At 41.0% G+C, this 19,749-nt stretch overlaps 1 protein-coding gene and 2 pseudogenes across 13 annotated transcripts in view; 1 reads left to right on the top strand and 2 right to left on the bottom strand.

Moving 5' to 3' along the window:
- The window catches only part of NCOR1 (nuclear receptor corepressor 1), a 196,214-nt gene that overhangs the window by 7,911 nt on the left and 168,554 nt on the right, over positions 1 to 19,749 (bottom strand). For 12 of the 13 annotated variants that reach the window (XM_045824329.1, XM_045824328.1, XM_045824336.1 and 9 more), the window contains 6 exons: positions 17,685 to 17,813; positions 17,077 to 17,234; positions 16,719 to 16,933; positions 7,908 to 8,048; positions 6,049 to 6,191; positions 3 to 56 (listed from right to left, as the gene is read on the bottom strand). In XM_045824329.1, the coding sequence (XP_045680285.1) occupies positions 3 to 56; positions 6,049 to 6,191; positions 7,908 to 8,048; positions 16,719 to 16,933; positions 17,077 to 17,234; positions 17,685 to 17,813 (840 nt within the window). The remainder of the gene's footprint in view (positions 1 to 2; positions 57 to 6,048; positions 6,192 to 7,907; positions 8,049 to 16,718; positions 16,934 to 17,076; positions 17,235 to 17,684; positions 17,814 to 19,749) is intronic. The other variant, XM_045824338.1, reaches the window with a different exon arrangement.
- LOC123809298 lies at positions 1,441 to 3,300 on the bottom strand (annotated as a pseudogene).
- LOC123809479 lies at positions 8,576 to 10,865 on the top strand (annotated as a pseudogene).

Consider the following 19,749-nt stretch of genomic DNA (forward strand, 5'->3'; position numbering starts at 1 on the left):
ACCTGAGGTAGTGACTGCTGGCAGATTAAATATCTCAGTTCCTGGTTGAGCAGCTGCTGTATTTAAATAAATAGTCAAGTTAATTGAGATGTGATAATCATGGACATAAAGAGAGATCAGATCTCAAAAAATTCTTTAATAAAATTAACCATTTTTTCTTCATGACCTCAACTTTATATTTCACCCATTAATATAAAGTGAAATAAATAATATTTTTTTTAAAGAAAGGAAATCAGGAAATTTTCCACTGGGTGAGGTGGAAAATCAGAACAGGACTAATATAATCCAGAGGAAGAAAAGAAACTTTGTACTGCTGGAGAAACACAAACAGGAAGAAGTTGGTCTAAGAACAGGAATCCAGATTATTTAGAAGACAAAGCTTGTATTTGAAGATGACCCCTACAAAAATATAAACCAGGTTTGAGGAAACCTGAGATTAGATCAAGGGTAAAGACAGCTTAATGACTAGTATGAAAATGACTTTGTGTTTCTCTACCATGGTTAACTGGAAACTATTCATACGAAACCAAGTTAAGACAAAGATTCTGCATGTTGATTCTTTTCATTCCTGCCAACCGAACAATCTTAATCTGTACAATTTGAATGACAACAGCTGGGACAACTGGGGACTACTTATAAAGCACTGTGCCAGAAATAGAAGGAATTTGGGGACATAAATGGTGTTTTTCAGCACGTCTTCCAACTTTATGTAGACGATTTGAAAAAGGAAGAATGTAAGAAGTGGGTGTTGAAACAAATGATATTCCAAAGACTATATTTTAGATGAGACCACAGAATGATGGGTTCTTACCTAGGGATGAAACCTACTTGTGAAGATGGGGAGTACATGTGCCCAGAAATGAACTTTCTTCATTAGGGAAACTTTAAGCTGGCAAGAGGAGAAAAATCTTCAGGAAGAACTATAAAACAATAACTATGATGACAATCTCCTTACTTATGTAACACTCAACCTGAAATAACATAAATTTGTGGGATAGGACTCATTCATTCATTTTACAGATATTTATCGAGCTATTATTTTGTTGAATCATAATAAAATCACTTTATTGATAAAAAATGGCCAGGTGAAAACAATTTCATATCCTACAGCCAAAGATAATACTGTAAGATAATGGACTTACAAGGCACTTCTTTTACCTATGGAGCTTACAGTTAAGTGGTTCAATGTGGTGTTAGGGCCATCAAATCAGAATCACCTGGCTAGTTTAGTAAAAGTACTTTCCTAGATTCTCGGGACCTGTAATTCACATATTTAACAAGCAATCCAGATGGCTGCGATGGATATGATATTCAAGCTTGAGCACCTCTGGTTTAAAGCAGATGGGAAAACTCCCCCCCCCCGCCCCCGCAAAAAGCTTTCTTGTTTCCATTTAGTCCAATGCATGGGAGAGGGAGGGCTCCAGTGTGGTTACAAGGAGACCTAGTGGTTTCAGGGAGAGGCTTGGGCAGAAGCCAGACACCAGGGGGACACATAAGGGCCCCTCAAAGGCCTCTAGTTGTGCTTGAGGGGGAGCCTTTTGAAGAGACTCTCACCCATCCAGCCTGGGGGCTGGCCGGCTGGCCTGTGGAGGTAAGTCAGGTGGTCATCCATATTCCTGGATGAGGAAGTGGTTCTCCAGAAAGTCACAGAAATGAGGGTCTGTGCAGACAGAACCCAGGGCCTACAGATCCACAAGTGTCTGGGTCAGGTTCTTCTCTAAGGCCAATGGCTTCCCTGACATCCTGAGTATCACCCTACTCATCTTGGGAAGGCTTCAGCACGTCCCGGAAGAGAATGCAGCCACAGTGGTGGTTCTGCACCTTTAAGAGAGATTCTCAGTGCCCTTGCGCTTCTTCTCAGCTGACTCTCGGAAGTGGCCCACACTCTGCAGAGTCACAGCACATCAATGGGAATAGAAGCCAAGACAGAGGTAGGTGTAGGAGGCCTGCAGATGCAGGTTGACGAGGTGGTTGATGGCATCCTCCACCTAGGTGGAGTAATTCTGATGAACTTGGGAGCTCATGGTTGTTCGGCAATGAGTTTAAGGTCAAAAATGGTGTTGGTTGGTCTCGGAAGCTGAGGATGGCCTAGGTAGTTCTGGCAGTGACTAGAAAAGAGGTTGGAGGGTGATCAAAGGCTGGAAGAAGGGGCGTCCTAGGTCTGTTCTGTCCAAATAGGATCTGTTGAAGTGAGAGAGAAATCCCTGGTATGCTGAGGGCACTCCAGATGGGCAAACTTGTGAGAGTATGTAATTACTCAAAAAAGGGGAAAGATAGATATTTGAGCTGTTTAGGGGGCAGACCTGGAGGAGGTAGTACCATCAGCAGGTACGGAAAGCAGGAGAGGGAACTGCCAAGAAAGTAACTTAGTGGAGCCACCATAAAGGTGAACTTGGTAGGGAAAGGAGGAAGAGCAGATTTTTTCATGCGGAAAGGTACGTTAATTCAGTGTCTAAACATTGAAGGAGACATTTATTCAAGAAGAAGTGAAGTCTGCAAAGTAGAAAAAGTTGAACTCCAGATAGAAGTTGGGGAGTTTTCAACATAGTTTAAACTCCCAGAGTTGATGAAATAAATCAGAAAGGTTAGTTGCCTGAGGAGAAAACTAGGAAAACCAACATTCAAGGACTAGGCAAAGCAAGACTGAGCTTCTAAGGAGACATGAGAAATGGCCAAACAAGTAGGGAAAAAAAAACCCAAGATAAAGTAGTATCTGAAAACCAAGAGAAAAAGACTCCTGAAGAGGGAAGTGGTTCACTATTATCAGCAGGCACAGAGAGATCGAATAAAGTATGGGTCAAAGCCATGGCACCGGGGTCCTCTGTGGGAGCCCTGAGCTGAGGCAGGAGCCTGTGGGGGTCAGATCAGCAAAAAATATTTTTCTTGGTGCACTGCAGAATTTTAGTAAATAGTTTATATGTGCCATGAGATGAAAAAGGCTAAAAATCACTGTTTAACCCAATTCCTTAACTGTCCCCTTCCATAATCAAAATGACTTGCAATCAGAAAACCCCAGACTTAAGCAATTTTGTTAGTACTTTCCTTAAAACATTAATACACTTTACTTTCTGTTAAACTTAGATACTTGTTTCATTATTTTCAGAGATTAGAGACCATCTATCACCCTGAAAGCATCCAACATACTAACCTGCTCAATAAATAAATTAATGAATGAGAGAGCTAAGAACAATGGAAAATAAGAGAAAACTATAGGCTTAATTCATATGTGGCATTTTCCTGTTAATTTTTTCCCCACTGAAATGGCAACACAAAGACTACAGAGGATGGGGTCAAACCATACAAAGGTGAGACAAGGCTTAACCACTGGCTGCTCTGAAGCCTCTGTGTCTCCATGCTCAGATTCCTCTCTGGGTTCTGAGAGAATCTGAACATGACAACTCCAGATTTTTTGCTGGTGACATTTGAGGAGCTATAAATAGATGAAACCATTGAACTGAAGACAGATAAATGTAATGACATTTTTTAAAAAGAAGAAGAAAAAATACTATATAAGCCTGATAGCAGTTCTGGTCAACATTCTCAACAGGTATCTAACCTTGTGGCATTTCTGGGCCACAATGGAAGAGTTGTCTTGGACCACATATTAAATACATTATGACACATAATCACAAAAAAAAATCTCATCATGTTTTAAGTTACTATTTTGTGTTGGGCAGCATTCACAGCCATGCTGGGCTCCATGCGGCCTGCGGGCTGTAGGTTGGGCACCCAACCAACCCACGCCCTACAATGGCTATGAATGTGGCCCAACACAAAACTATAAATATACTTAAAACCTTTTTTTTGCTCATCAGTTTTTGTTAGTGTTTGTTTACTTGCTCTATCTATCATCCATCTATCTATCTATCTATGGCCCAAAACAACTGTTCTTTCACTGTGGCCCAGAGAAGCCAAAAGGTTGGACACCCTTGTTTTCCATGATTTGTTGCCACTTAAGATAACCTGGTAATTAAGAGCTGGGGTAAGTTCACAAATAATAAGTGACACTGGTCTCATTCTTTTCCCCCTTTGCCACTCAACATTTATTAATCACCTAGTGTCACAGATCCACACACCCACCTGGCAGTTAAAAGTGCACAGGCCACAGTTTCTTTGGACAGAGTCAGGAGACTAAATCACAAAAAGAGGAGAGTGTGGTGTACCCAGATTTCTGCAAGGCATCCAACAAAGCCTCTGCAACACTGGATATACTCGAGTAAAAGGTGGGTAAGTTAAGACTGGGTGATAGCATTGGATTGCCCAAAAGGTCCATTACATTTTTTCTGTAAAATAAAAGACACTTTTCACCAATAACTTCACTGATTGGGGTATTTTGAGTATGTAGGCTATCTCTTGCTATTGGTTTACAGTGGGTAGAGGCCAGGGATGCTGCTAAACATTTTCCAATGCCTTAGACAACCCACAGCAAAGGATTATTTGGCCAAAATGTCAGTAGTACCAAGAAACTTCGCAAACTACTTTTGACACGTTCAATCAGTTACAGCACCTTCTCCATACGCTGCACAAATCTTTTTTGTGTGTTTCAGTTGCATTTTTACCCTTCTTGAAATAATAAAGCATAACATGCTGAAAATGTTGGGTGTCTTCCATCTTCAATATTGAAATGGCTGCACAAAAATTTACTTGTCTTAAGAAGTATTTTTTAATGCATACTGCTATTGACAGCTGTCACCACACAATCTAACAAAATTGTTTCAAAATGAAGTTAAAAACAACTAAACACTATATTAGAACTATCATATGGAAAAAATGTAACGGACTTTTTGGCCCACCTAGTAGTGTAAGTGAATGTACTAAATAACAGTATGAAGAAGATTCTGATTAAGGCATATTTACCAACCCAAAGGAAAGGTTGGGATGCCACAAAGCTTTATCCTAGTACATATTTACCAAAGATCTGGGTAATGATGATGCTGTAAGTACAGAACTGTGGAAGCATGGACTCAGCAGTTGGAATGCCTGAGTTTGAACCACAGCCCCTTACTTACTGATTCATAACCTGCACCAGTTATTAAATCACTGAGTCTCAGTTTTCTCAACTACAATATACAGATAATTTGAATTTATAATGTGTAGGGGTGTTGGGAGGATTAAATTACTATACATGTGCACATGCTTAGAGTAGTGCTGACAGCACAGTGATTTTATATATATGTGTGTATACACACACACACATATATACATATATATACATACATATATATACACACAGACACACACACATATATATAAACTGTTTTCTGCCAATACCAACTATTATTGATATTTTCAGATGGCGGGTTTATGAGATTTGCAGACAGATGCTGAATAACTGAACTGAGATGAAGACGCTAGTAGAGTAGAAAAAGAAAGAATAATGCAAGCACAGATTGCGTCATCCTATACTTGGAGCAAGTTAAGTACAAAAGTGCAGCAGGGGGAAGGGTATGGATCAAGAGCAGCACAGATCTTGATATTTATATTGGTGCTAAGCACACTATAACAACAGTAGGTAGGTTGCTAAAAAACCCTAATATAATATCAGACTTCCTCAATAGTGATGAATCTTAGAGCCTATGAAAAGGCTAAGCTACATAGAATGTTTTTAGTGGAGAGCAATTAAGATGTATGAATACTCAGAACCAGGCCAGTTGCAATGATAAACTGGGAATATTTACAGAGATAAGGCTCAAAGGATCTGACTTGTCTTCAAATGGCTGAAGAGATGTTCTATAGAGATGGCCTAAATGGATAAAACCAAGACCAGTGGGGGAAAAATATGGAGAACTAATCCAGCCCCACATAAGAAACAAGTTTGTAGACCCAGCATTTATTCAAAGAGAAAATGGACAGCTTCAGAAATAGCAAGTTTCTACTCCCTAACAAAGAGTCTTTGTATACCAGCAAATGTGAGAAGAAACTTTAGGATCAGGTGTAGTTAGATGCCTATAAGAGCCTTTAAACACAAGGATTACACAAGAGGCAACACTGGAGATATTATTATTAATGCATGCTTTATTTGGAGTTTATGAAAGAAATCCCACTTACCCATATCAGAGTCACCTCCACCAGAGGAGTTCAACTTACGAAAAATCTCCTGCTTCTTTGATTTAACCATGGGTGACGTGTTTTCAAGCTTGGTGAAGAACGAAGGCAAGTAGCTTATACTCCCTGGTGAGCGGGAATCACTCCTGTCAGGAACACAGTTATGTCTATTATCATCTGAACTCCTAACCCAAGAGACTTTCCTATCCATAATAACAGTGATAGAGTATTTGAGAAAACTACTACCTACCCATCTTGTGTGTGGTTGTAACTCTTAAGGAGCAATGTGTGACCATAAGCCAGTTAGTATATTATATTTGAGGACACAAACACTTTAACATTCAAAGGTGAAATCATAAAATGAGGACTGGAATGGAGATGATCTAGAACAAAGATTCTTAGCAGAATGAATAAGCAGCAAATATATTAGCAGAAAAACTAAGAAACAGCTCATAGCGCTACATGCATAACCATCTGTTTATGGTTATCACACAAACTATTTTACTAGCAGAATTACTTTGAAGTACAATATAATTATAATCAATAGCACTCTGGTCTATAAAACAACAAGAGTTCACATGTAAGTAATCAACCATTGGACTTGAACAGAGTATAACAGAAATTGTTACAATCATTTCAAAGCCTCCTACCAGATGAGCTAAGTTTCATGTAAAGAGTTTCATATTTCATTGGCAGCTTCCTATATAAACACATTAAAAAAAAAAAAAAGATTCCTTTAACAGCTCAAGACTACCAAGCTCTAACTGGAGCCAGAGATGATAATGGAGCAGATAGAAGACTGCGGGTAACATAATCCAGTCACGTGGATCCATTCATCACTCAAACATGAGAACGTGTGAAGCTACCATTTAAGAAAGATGAATAAGGAGACATAAAAATGTGTAATTACATTTAACATCATTACTCTTCAAAAATTTTCTTCCTCATTTTGTTGAAAGGTATCAATGTCTATTTGATTGCTTAGGAATATATCTAATAAATAAATAACACATTGAAAAAAACACACTAACAATTTGGGGTGAAACAGACCTTGGTTTAAGGCTGGGCTTGCTCTCTTACTTTATTTGACCACGGGCAGATCATGTGTTCACCTCTCAGAGCATCGGGAGAGGGTGTTCCACACCAAGAAAACAGCATGAATATGGACTGAAAGGAATTCAGGGAACAACAGGCAACTTGATATGGATGAGAATAAAGTAAAAGGGAAAAGTGGCAGAAAATGAGATGAGCAGTATAAGCCTGTTCCTAACTCAAATGCCATGCTAATGACTTAGTGCTTGATTCTCAGAGTTTTAGACAAATCACTCTGGTGGAAGAGGACTGGAAAGGGGCCAAATCAAAGATGTCTATGTCTAATCCACATGGGAATTCTAATAATTCATAGGGTTGGGTTAGGGATAGAAAGAGGTAAGAAAAATAATGTAATGTGGCTCTGCACAGGTAAGTCATCATTAACTTCCCTTCCATACACAGTCCACAATACTTGGTACATGGTAAGCACTCAAATGGTGGCTGAATTCAGAGGGGGACCCCATGGCAAAAAACGTTTAAAGAAAGATCTAAAATCACTTAATTTCAAGGAGAACAACAATTCTTTTCTATAACCTGTAAGTATTACAATTTTTTCATTAAAATCCACTAGTATCAGATCACTAGGAAAACAAACGGAATGATCCTCTGAGAGTCCTATCCTGACATACAACCCAAAATGGAAAAGGCACCGACTTTTTAAGGAAAACGGAAAAGCACTACACACACACAACACACACACAACTCACACACACTCACTCTCTCTCTCTCAGACGGGAGCTGTCAGTGCAGGCGGGCACCTTGCTCCTCACCTCTGCTCTGCAGGCTCTGCTCCTCTCTGAGACAATAGCAGCAGGCTATCCTGTTTCTCATGCACAACTGGAACCTGGGGTGGGGAGATGGGTTCGTAGGGCTCTGAAGAGACATGACTTCTCTCTGGGGATTTTCCAGGCCTAATAATATAACACACAAAATATTAGATTGTACTCCTAGGGCTCACCTGCAGTTCACCCTAAACCCATTAAGTTACCCTGGTTAACTCATTTCTTCATTCAGGAGAAAATGAACAAAAGTTGCCAATTTATATCAGTAAAAAGTTTCCTCAAGTACTCATTATATATGTGGTTATCAAAAAAAGTCTTTCACTCCTGGTTTACTCATGCATGCCTGCCAGACAGGGAAGTTGCACCACACACAAAGCAAGGGCAGAGCCAGCCAAGGCCCTGATCTGTCAGGAGGCTCCTCTGTGCTCCAGCATCAGACCCTGACCCTGGGCCAGCCACTCAGGTGAGCCCTCATGGGTTTTAAGGCTCATTTTGAGTGATGACTTACCAGGTCTTTCCCCATTAAGTTAAAAGATAAAGTACTTGAGAACTAAACTGAAACCTAAGGAGTTTGTCCAGTGAGTCAAGATAGGCTCTGATATATCATTGTAGGGCTAAGCAGTTCTTCACAATTTAATGTTCTTCCTTTGCATACCATGTTGGTAAGGAAAATATGAGAGAAACACACTGTTTAGACCAAAAAAATAAAAGTTTTTGGCTTAGTGGTTATTCATGTTAAAAAATATTTATGACCTTTAACATCTGCTTTTATTACTGTTATACTTAAATACAATTTGTGATTTCCTTTCCCAATCAACTCTACCCAATTCTCAGAGGTGGCCATTTTTGACCATTTATTTTCTTTTAGTTCTTTGGTGGTTACCTCTTAAACTAAATAATCTTATACCTTTCTTGATTTATAAAACTTGAAACTATCAACTCCCTTCCATGACAGATGAACTTGACTACCTTCCCTATGTTGTTGCCCATTTTAATCTTTAATTTGTCTATTTCAACTTTACATAGCATATTCAACCATTTTTTTTTCTGTGATTTACAACATTTATATTTTGTCTAGAACTCCAGAAAAACTCCTGTGTGTTGTTTTGCTTATAGATTGAAAAACCCATTAATGGTGCCTTATAATACTATAAATTGTGTCAACATTTAAAACTGTAAAACCAAGAATTTGACTAAAATCCAATGAAAGAAATGTGACAATCCTAATTCAAATGCACAGTTGTAGTGATGTAGAAATTACAAGTGAAAAAATCAAATGGAATTTTCACAAACACCATCAACTGCTCAAAATCTGCTACATAAAACTCTGTATCAGGAGTGAACCATGACTATTATACAAGCTTTGTTCTTTAATAATTGAAATTTTTTTTGTTAAAAGAAAAATTGTGTTTTTACCTTATCTTTAACATCACCCAGTTTCTTAACCTGATTATGTCTGAGATATGCTTCAAAATAATCCAATTTGAATATGGGCAAGTAGGAATAAAAATAAAACAAAATTAGCCTTATACTCATGAGTACTGAAGCTAGGCAAGAGATAATACAGGCATATTATACTATTCTCTCTACTTTTGTAAATGTTTGAAAAATACCACAACAAAGTATTTTTGTTTTTGAATGAAGATCACTCTGCTTCTTAAATTTTCTTACTTCTTCATGTTCTTGGCTAACTGGAGGGTTTGGTAGGCAGGCTGCAGAAGCACTGCTGCTACCAATTTCTCTTTTTCATCCTCTGAATAAGGGCCTCCACTACTTAGGTTCACCAACCCACTGTGTATCTTCCAGATATTTGCCATTATCTTTGACCTGCTAATACTCAAGACTTGTTCTCAGTATTTCTATGAATTTTATGAATGTTCATGCTACTTTACTGTAATTTAACATGTCCCCAATGCTTAGTCTACCTACCACCTTGAACCAAAAACCTGCCTCCATTAAAAAGAAAAAACACAGAGAGTGTGGCCAGGCAGCTCAGACCGAGGAAGGCTTTTCCTGCTAGTGGATTGTGTAGAATACACTGCCAGACTCTTGTCTTCAGTTCACCATTGCTTCTTCGGATATCCAGGTGAAAGAACTGGAAAAACATACCTCAGGCCAGGCTTTTGAGCTGATTCTCAGCCCTTGATCAAAAGAATCTGTCCCAGAATTCCCCCTTTCCCCTCCAAAGAAGAAGGATCTTTCTTTGGAGGAAATTCAGAAGAAATTAGAAGCTGCAGAAGAAAGGCACTAGTCTCACAAAGCTGAGGTTTTGAAGCAGCTTGCCAAGAAACGAGAGCATGAGGAAGAGGTGCTTCAGAAAGCAATAGAAGAGAACAACTTCAGTAAATGGCAGAAGAGAAACTGACCCACAAAATGGAAGCCAACAAAGAGAACCAAGACAAAGATGGCTGCCAAGCTGGAGCGTTTGCGAGAGAAGGACAAGCACACTGAAGAAGTGCGGAAGAACAAAGGATCCAAAGATCCTGCTGATGAGACTGAAGCTGACCAATTTGTTCTGAGAACTGACTTTCTCCCCCTCCCCTTCCTAAATATCCAAAGACTGTACTGGCCAGTGTCATTTTATTTTGCCCTCCTGACAAATACGCTAGGAGCTGATGTAGGACCATAGGTAGAACCAGACTGTATGGTGTTGTTTTAGGGGATAAAGGGAAGAAACTGAAAGTGTTTTACTCTTTTTCTAAAGTGTTGAAGTCTTTCTAATGTAGCTGTTTTTCTTGTTGCATCTTTTGTACTTCAGTGCACGTGGTGTGCTGGGTCAATGGCTAGTACTGTATTGGCTCCATGAAAACATGTATGTGAAAGCAGTAGGTAGTGGCTTCTTTCAAATTGTTAGATGCTGAACATCTGTTTACTTTTAAATCCTGATTCTGTCCCTGTCTTACCAGATGCTACTGTACTTGAATGGTTAATAAAACTGCACAGTGCAGGAAAAAAAAAAAAAACCCCAAGTGTAGAACATTATGGAGAAGACTGTTCCAAGATACGGCCGCTGCCTGAGCTGAAAGAAAGACCAGGGCCAGAGCAGAGAGACTGCTTCCTGAAAACCCCCTTTAGAGACTGATTGTAATCTATATTCACTCTTACATAAACCAGCACCCCTCCTCTGCTTCCCACTACATGCTGGTTTCTTGAACAGGCCATTGTCCTTGCTAGGTCGAGCATGTAAAATCACTTCCCGTACCTGGAAACATTCATGTACTAGTACCCTATGACTATCAGTCCCCCTGCCCCCCACTACCCTATATAATTCTTGGCAGGTGCCAAAGAATTACATAGGTGCAAGGACCCACTTCATCTTGCAGCGGCCTAAGTATCCCTTAATAAACTGTTAATTACCAGACTGAAATGAGCAGCCTCTTTCTTCAGTCTTCCCCTGCCCTTTGCTATGGAGGTAGATTTTCAGTCCCCAACCTTTCCCTGAGTCTGCTTGTACTAACAGTTGGTGAGCCAGTCGAGAGACCAAACAAATGGGCCTTGAGAAAGAGGCATCTGCAGGAGAATTCCTAGGCCAGCCATCCACTTCTATGTGGGCTGCCATGTGAGTATGGGACAACATGAAAATGCCAGCTGGTCTCTTGCATTTGTTTGAAGAACTATGCATTGTACACTGCAGCAGGGAAAGAAAGCACTTGGGCATAGCTTCAGGCTGGCCCCTTGTCTGACCACTGACACCCAGCTAGAGGCAGAAACCAGAGTTATGAAATGGGAGGCAGACTTAGGGAAAACTGACCAGTCATGAGAGAGCACATGAAGTTGTGGGAAAGACTCAGAACCTGGGCAGAAGGAAAGACAGGGTAGGAATCAGGACAGCAGAGGAGAAAGGGCCTGTGAGGATAACCCAAAAGCCCATATAGGATGAAGGCCAAGATCGTCCTTGGGTGAGGGCCATAGGGGGCATTCAGAGGCCTCATGTGGAACTCACCATTCAGAACTAAAGAGGGTAAATGTTTTGGCTGACACACACTGAGTGTACCCAATACATGCTAATCCATAGAGAGCTATGGAGGTGACTATAATGGTCAGAAAGTCCCCTTTGTTCTGCAAATTGGGTGTTCCCACTGCCAGGAGTATGAAGTCTTCATCTCCCCAATCCCAAAAACATACCAGGCATTGACATCTTGCAAAGACAGACTTTACAAACCTCTATCAAGAAATTCTACCTTCAAGGACAATTAATCAAGTTAGTACTAAGAGACCAAGCCAACTGAGAGCCAGTTAGTTTACCACCACTGCAGAGAGTTACTGGGATGACTTAAGGATGGGAAAACTATCCAAGAGCTCCACCATATGGGCATCGTGCCTGACACACGGTGCCTTTAACAGACCGGTGCAGCCAGTAAGACAGCCAGATGTCTCTCGAAGAATGGACAATAAATTATAGAAAACTAAATGAGGTACCATTCCCTGTTCATGTAGCTGTGCCCAATACTGCCACTATATTAGATAATGTGGCTATGGTCTTAGAAACATATGCTATGCTGTACCTGGCTAATGTCTTTTTTAGCATACCCCTGACTGTTGAGTCCCAAAATCAATTTATCTTTACCTGGGCGGGTCAACAATGGACTTTCCAAAGTGTTTCTTCAAGGCTATCTACATAGCCCCACTGTATGCCATGGCATGGTGACCACAATTTGTCATTGTTTTCTTTCCCAACTTCAGTGAAATGGGCCCATTACATTGATGACATAAATGTTAATCTGTGAAGATTTGCCTCTGCTACAGAAAACCCGGTGGGCTTTACTGGATCAACTACCACAGAGATGATGGGCAGTGAATCCACAGAAAATTAAAGGTCCAGGCACTGCTATAAAGCTCTTGGGAACTGTTTGGTCCGGTAAGATCCATGATTGTCCCTGAGGCCATCACAGATACAATATATGCCTACTCCATACCAAAAGACATGAAAGAGGTACAGGCTTTTGCAGGGATTCTGAGGTATTGATGAACACTCATACCCCATTTAGTGCATTGCCTCCGCCCAGATTCCTACACTGAGTAAATGGCATGACTACCTACAACAGAGCACACTGTCAAATAGCCCTCTGTTTAGAGATGCAACAACTATTAGGCCCCCTTGGGTATACAGATCCTTCAAATACCCCTGCTCCTATTTCCATGTTGGCTCCTGTAACCTATAAAATAGGAAGAGGCATTCCTCAGCTGAAGCCTGGTGTACCAACTGCTCTGGTCAGGATGTCCACCTACTTGGACAGCAGTTGCCATCTAACCATCCACTGATACTATCTGGATGGAAAGAGGAATAAACTTCACTAGCCAGTGGGCTAAGGTAACAGCTGCCTGGTTAGTAATCACACATGAACCCTGCCACTAATCCTATCCAATGACAATTGGGCTGTTTTAAAAGGATTGAATCTGTGGCTCAGACAATGGACAAAGGAGGGGTGGATGATGATGAACAAACCTTTATGGGGCGAGAGATGTGGAAAGATATTTGGGCTCGCCTACAAGAGCCTGAGGTAGATCTCACTGTCTTCCAGGTCCCTGCCCATAGGGTATCCACACCCCGAGATAATCAGGAAGCTGATGCCTTGGCAAAAATATATGCTTTAGCAACCGACTGGTCAGTGGACATGGCAAACTGGGGACACCGTAGGACCGGGCACTGTAGTGCCCCAACAGGCTGACACATATATAAGGAGGCAGGTTGCCTTTACAATCCAGTGACCTGGTTAATGCAGTTGTATCCTATCCTGTCTGTTCCAGTAATACCCTGGACAACCACCATGAGACTCTGGGGCTATCCACCAAAGCCCCCCAATGGGTAAGTGAATGGCAAACTGACTACATGGCCCATCCCCTTGAGTAAAGGCTCCAAATATGCTCTGATGTGTGTCCACACTGAATCTGGTTTAACTCAGGCCTCTCCATGTGAGCAAACTAATCATGTTGCCACTGTAAAGGAACCAGAAAAGTTAAGTGCTATATATGGGAAACCCCAATGAATAGAGAGTGATCAGGGGTCACATTTCAAAGGATGTGATGTTCAGGAATGGGCACAAGAACACAATATTAAATGGAAATTCTACCTCTGATAAAACCCAAAGGCAGCCAGCCGGGCAGGTGAAATGAAAAAGATAGTGTCATTAAACAACAGATAAAGTTACTAATTAGAAAACCTACTTTGGCTGGGTGGACAAAGATAAACACCTCCTCTGGCATTAATACATTGAAATGACCAACCCATGGGACCTATTGCCCCATATGCCAGATTAGGAACTCAGGCTAAGGTACCCAATACAATAATGATTTGGACAAAAAAGGACACAGTGATAGTCCAGATGCCTGCAGTGGATCGAGCGATGATATTGTGGACACTGAGCCCTACTGTCCCTGAGAAGGTGACCATTTATTGGAATCTGCAATGGGCCACACCACTGAGGTGGGGAGGAACTCATAAACCTCTGGTGTGATCTTGCTATTCCAATGCAATTAGGACCTGTGGAGACACACTACACATGGACAGAGATGTGCACCATCAAAACAGGGGAAAACCTAGGGGTCCTATTCACCTCTTTACACCAGACAGCACTATCCTCCCCTTACCAGCATGTAGTATACACAGCCTGGCCAGATTCCTGGCCACGTTCTTAAGGAGGGGGCTACATTAACATCTAAAGATCAGGTTACAGGGGTAATGCTCATAGAAGGCTGTTGGGAACCACCCTGCCTGGTTTCAGAAGCTATAACCCCCCCATCACTAAGGCTGAGTGAGCGATTCAGACCATAAGCCACTAAGGAGACAAAGCTTATCTCCCTGGCAGGGGCATCAATTCTGCTCCTTTTCCTTCACCCTGCCTGGTCCCCAGTGCTTGATCTGTTAGCCAATGATGGGTAAGATTCCTCGAGGAACAACCCAAGACAGGCACAATCACAGGGAGCTCCCAGGGAAGGACTTGGGGGGCTATAGCAAAAACTGGTGATGAATCCTCGCCTGTCGGCTTTGACATAGCCTAAGTCCTCATTCTGTCTGTGAGAAGTCTCCTAATCTCTTGGCTGCCTTACTTCCCCTGCCTCACTTAAGCCTGAAACAATGACAGAGGGCAGTGCAGCCCTGTGCTGGAAAGGGCGGGTTCCCCGGGTGATCAGGCCTAAGAAAGAATGCATAAAATCCTGTGAAGCCTACTTTGCTAATACCCTCAATTTAAATAAGGAACCGAGCAAGAAGTGAGTCTGTTTCCCCAAAATTTCATGGCCGTTTAGCTATCTGACCCTGATTCAAAATAGGCCCTCAGAGTTCTTTGAATGTTATCTATTGTTTACTCATTTCTGCTGACAATGATTGATGAGCTTTATTCCTGTGCAAACTGAACCAAATAAAAGCTTATTAAGGCAAGGGTCGGGGTGCTCTCCTCTTGAGAGAGTGGCCGAACCGTCACTTTTCCTCCACAGGACTCCGTAGTCTGTGTGAATGTATCTCATCTCATCCATAATGCCGCAGACACTGCGGGTTGGTGTCTGTATCAGAAGACAACCTCCCAATTCAAGTCCCTACTGAATATTGGTCTTTCTGACCTTATACTTCTGTTGCTCCTGTGGCATCCAGTTACAGGGGGCAGGCATAAGTGCCATCATCCAAACTGAACACTGTGCTTTTAATAACACATGAGTCTGACAGTATCTCTTCTTTAGGACCCACATAAAAACAAGTGAATACTTTAAATGACTTACCCCTAGGCCTAGGAGATATACTAACACACTGGCTTGGATCTCGGGTGCCATGGTGGGAAAAAATGTTACTAATACTTAGAGTGTTTCATTTGTCTTTTTTCTTGTATGTGACTATGTTGTTGCTGTGGGCTGTGTCTCCAATGTGTCCCATCGTCCAATTGGCAACCAAGCAAGTTACCTCCATACTAAATGAAGTGCCACACTGACCACTTAGGGTACATGGCAGAAAAAGGGTATGTGTCAGATTATAAGAGCCAGCCACGAGAAGTGGAGTATGGAAGAGAGACTGTTCTAAGGCATGACCACTGCCTGACCTTTGAGCTGGACCTGAGAGGGGAAAATTGCTTCTCTCAAACCTCCAATGGAAACTGTTCATCATCGATGTTTGTTGTGATATAAACCAGTATCCTCCTTTGCCTCCTACTATATGCTGGGTCCTGGAACAGGCTATTGTCCTGACCTGGTCAAGCATGTGAAGTAATTTCTAATCGCACTCATGTGACTAGCCCCAGACCTTACACTATGTAATTCTCTGGCACTTTCCAAGCAGCATAAGAATCCATTTCATCTTACAGATGGCCAATGTATGTTTTTTATGTAAGAAGTCTACTAATTACCAGACTCTTTCTTCTGTCTTTTCCTGCCCTCTGCTTACAGAGGTGGATTTTCTGTCCCAGGACCTTTCTCTGGGTTTGGTGCACTAACAGCATTGGGTAAGCAGATATGCCCTTTACCTGACAGCCCTGCCACATAAAATGCGTTGCCTCTCATGGTACATCTGTTGGCCTCATTTTCATTATTAAATGTCAACTTCCTAAACATCTATTGCTGCTAACCCAATAGAAACCTTGGGGAGAGAAAAATGTTTTTATGATTCTGAAGGACCAAAGGTCCTTACACTACCACCAAACTACACAATCTTTATAATTGCCTTTGCAAACCTACAAACAGGATATAGCAATTGTCCACACTTTCCAAGGAATGAAGGTAAACTTCAGAGTTAAGAAATGAATCCTCTGTCTTGTAGATATATTAAAATTGTTTTACTGTAGGCAATTTTCATATGATCTGAAATAAAGACCATACCTTCCCCTGGATTTGTCCGTAAGATTTTCTGGAGAGACCCTTGAACCTGGTCTTTGATGATGGACAGACTGAGACTGGGATTCTGGGCTGTAGTGATTTGATGTTTTAGTCCTCACAGGTGTAGCAGATGGTGAATTTTGGAATGTTGAAGTGGGAGGCTGCTGGGGAGGCTGTGAGGAAACTTGATTCCTAGCAAAATCTTGTGTGATAATTTGCTGTGAACGAGAAAAGAATTAAACCCATTAAGTACTTGCAAAGAAAGTGTAGCCCCCCCAAAACTAGATATCTTTACTGTGATTCTATGTGAAATGTGCCTTTGGCGTGATACAAAAATTAATAAGAATAATGAAAAGCTCACACAGATGTGATCAGCAAGTGTGATCAGTCGATGCGTCCTGGGCACTTGCCCCACCCCCTCAGCCTGTGAAGAAGGGGGCAGCTGCTGCTGTGGAGACGGTGACTCCTGCTGTGGTCGATAGTGATGCGATGATCCTTCATACTGTCTGGTGGCTTCAGCTAACAGAGGAAAGATAGATGTCATACTGCAGAGATGCCCCACCTCTCCCCCATTATCAAAGATTAAACACAGCTAACAGGAACACATGAAAGGGATACAGCATATCTCTTTAAACAGAACTCTTATCTTAGTTTTGAATAAAAGTATTTATTTACAGAATAAAGAAACTAGAGGACTAATATAAAATAAAAATTCAAATCATAAGTGAGCAAAAGAAAACTAATAACTACCTTCTCTACCATTAAATGAATAATAGGCAAATGAATAATGAATAAGCAAATGAATAAGCAAATAAGAGCTTAAAATATAATAGTTTTTCATTAATGCAGATTACTTTAAAACAGAACTAATAAAACAAATTATTTCTTACCATGCTCTGGACAAGTAATTAGAAGAAATGATAAATGCAAATATCAAAACATGTAAACTAGTGGCTAAAAAAGACATACTTTCTGCTTGATTTGCCTTAACAACCTCTGGTTGATAGGGCTGTAGTTTCTCCTGGGGCGGTGCAGGTGAACTGGCTGGGCTTATGACCTCAATAGCATCACTAGATGTTTCATACCGGTGAGAAGATACTTTAAGAAAAGAGAAGAATCTTATTTTAAAACTAATCCTATGGAAAGTCTCAAAAGTCTAAATTCTTCAAACCTATTTGCATATTTTTATTTTTTATTCTCAGAAATGTCCAATGGCACCTAGATTAATGATAAAAATATTGAGCTCAATAAACCATAAATGCTTCCTTGGTACTTCTGATTTTGGTGGATACAAAGTTTTCTGGAATTTTGGGCTCTAAGACCTTTAGGTGAGGCAGAATAAAAAACAGATTTGTGACAGTCTCCTGGGAGCAGGAAAAGAAAATCACCAGGAAATAAACACTTATCAGAACAAATTTAACAAATAAGAGGGTAGAACTCTATAGTTTATTTCAATATGTAATTTCAATTCTGTGTGACAGTCAGCTCATAGAAAAACTTCATTACCATGATGATCTTAAAGCTTCAGATTAAGTAACATTATATAATTAGTTTCTCAAATCACTGTAGCATTGACAAAATTACTCCACACAATTCTTAGCACCATGTCACATTGTGAAAGTGAACCAAAGTGATAGGAACTGTCAGAAGGGAAGCCCCCAACAGAGAAGGGCCCCTCCCTGTGACATGTAGGTCCCAAGGACACTGAGGGTCTCTGCAGCAGGGGTCCAGGCAGCTTGTCAGAGCCCTGCCATGGCCTCAGAGCTGAGAATGTGGGAAAGGCAGATGCAGCCTCCTATTCAGGGACCTTCTGACTTAACAGTGCTCTTTGCATCTACATGCTGCACCAAGGAGCCTGAGAAAACTGTCAGAAGCCTAAAGGATATATGATCCTGGCTTGATCAGCAAGTGTGATCAGACAATGGATCCTGGACACAGGTACAGAAGATGGGAATGGACTCTCCTACCAGGCCACCACCTGTTCTGCCAGTGCTCAGCTGCACAGCCCTTTCCTCCAACCCTTTACCAGGTCATGGAAGTTTATAGTTACCTAACTTCTAGTACACTCAAGAGAACAGAAACCTGATAATTGGGATGAAAATTATCTTTAGGGAACTAAAATAAATCACTATAATCAAAGTAATTTATACTACTTTGCACGTTTTGTACCCACTGGTATATATTACTGTTTATGCACCCAACATCCTAATCTGCTTACCAAGTCAGAGAGTCAATAGAAAGCCTGATGCTTACGCCATGTTCATTGCTTTCAAAGCTTTAAGAGTAAGGTGAAGGCTCTGTGCTTCACTTTCAGAGGAAGGGAGGCTCTGAAGATAAAAACTGAAAACCACACTGAGTAACTGTAAATAGCATATGGGCTTTATGAAAGTAATTTACCTAGTGATTTAAAAAACAAACCCCAAAACAAAACACCACACTCAGAAACATGAACTCTCAGAAAAGAAGCCAGACTTTTTATCCTCGGACCTTCTGAAAGTCAAGTTCCTGAAGCGAGGTTTGGTTTGTGATGCAAACCGAAAAGCAGTGTCACCCAGTGTCTATAGCACTCAATAAGCCACAGGCGGGGGATCACCATGTGTGCTGGTGACTCCCCTCCAAAGGGCCCTATTCACATGGCCATAGATCTCCCTTGGCTAGCAATTTCTGCATATCTAAATCTGTTCTGCAGACTGTCATAATTCCTGGCTAAAAGGAAGTCTTTTGTTTACACAACTACTAAGCTGTCCCCACCTATCCCAAAACCTCAGGAATGAGGGTGTTATTTACCCAAATTATAATTAGGTATGAAGGTAAAAAAAATTGCACATTGCATGCTGGTGCACCAGAAATCATTTTTTCCCCATTATCTCCAACTCTACTCAATTTTGTTAATGGAAACAACAGAGAGATGGCTATATATGGTTAAATTATTTCACATATTACAGATGCTTGTATGAATACCTGCTTGTTCCTTCAGAAATTCTATAGAGAATTTAGGCAATACATAAAAATAATTTAAAATAACTTTTGTAGC

This window comes from Phyllostomus hastatus, unplaced genomic scaffold (assembly GCF_019186645.2).
Source record: "Phyllostomus hastatus isolate PE091 unplaced genomic scaffold, TTU_PhHast_1.1 phas_scaffold_55, whole genome shotgun sequence".
NCBI classification, from domain to species: Eukaryota; Metazoa; Chordata; class Mammalia; order Chiroptera; family Phyllostomidae; genus Phyllostomus; species Phyllostomus hastatus.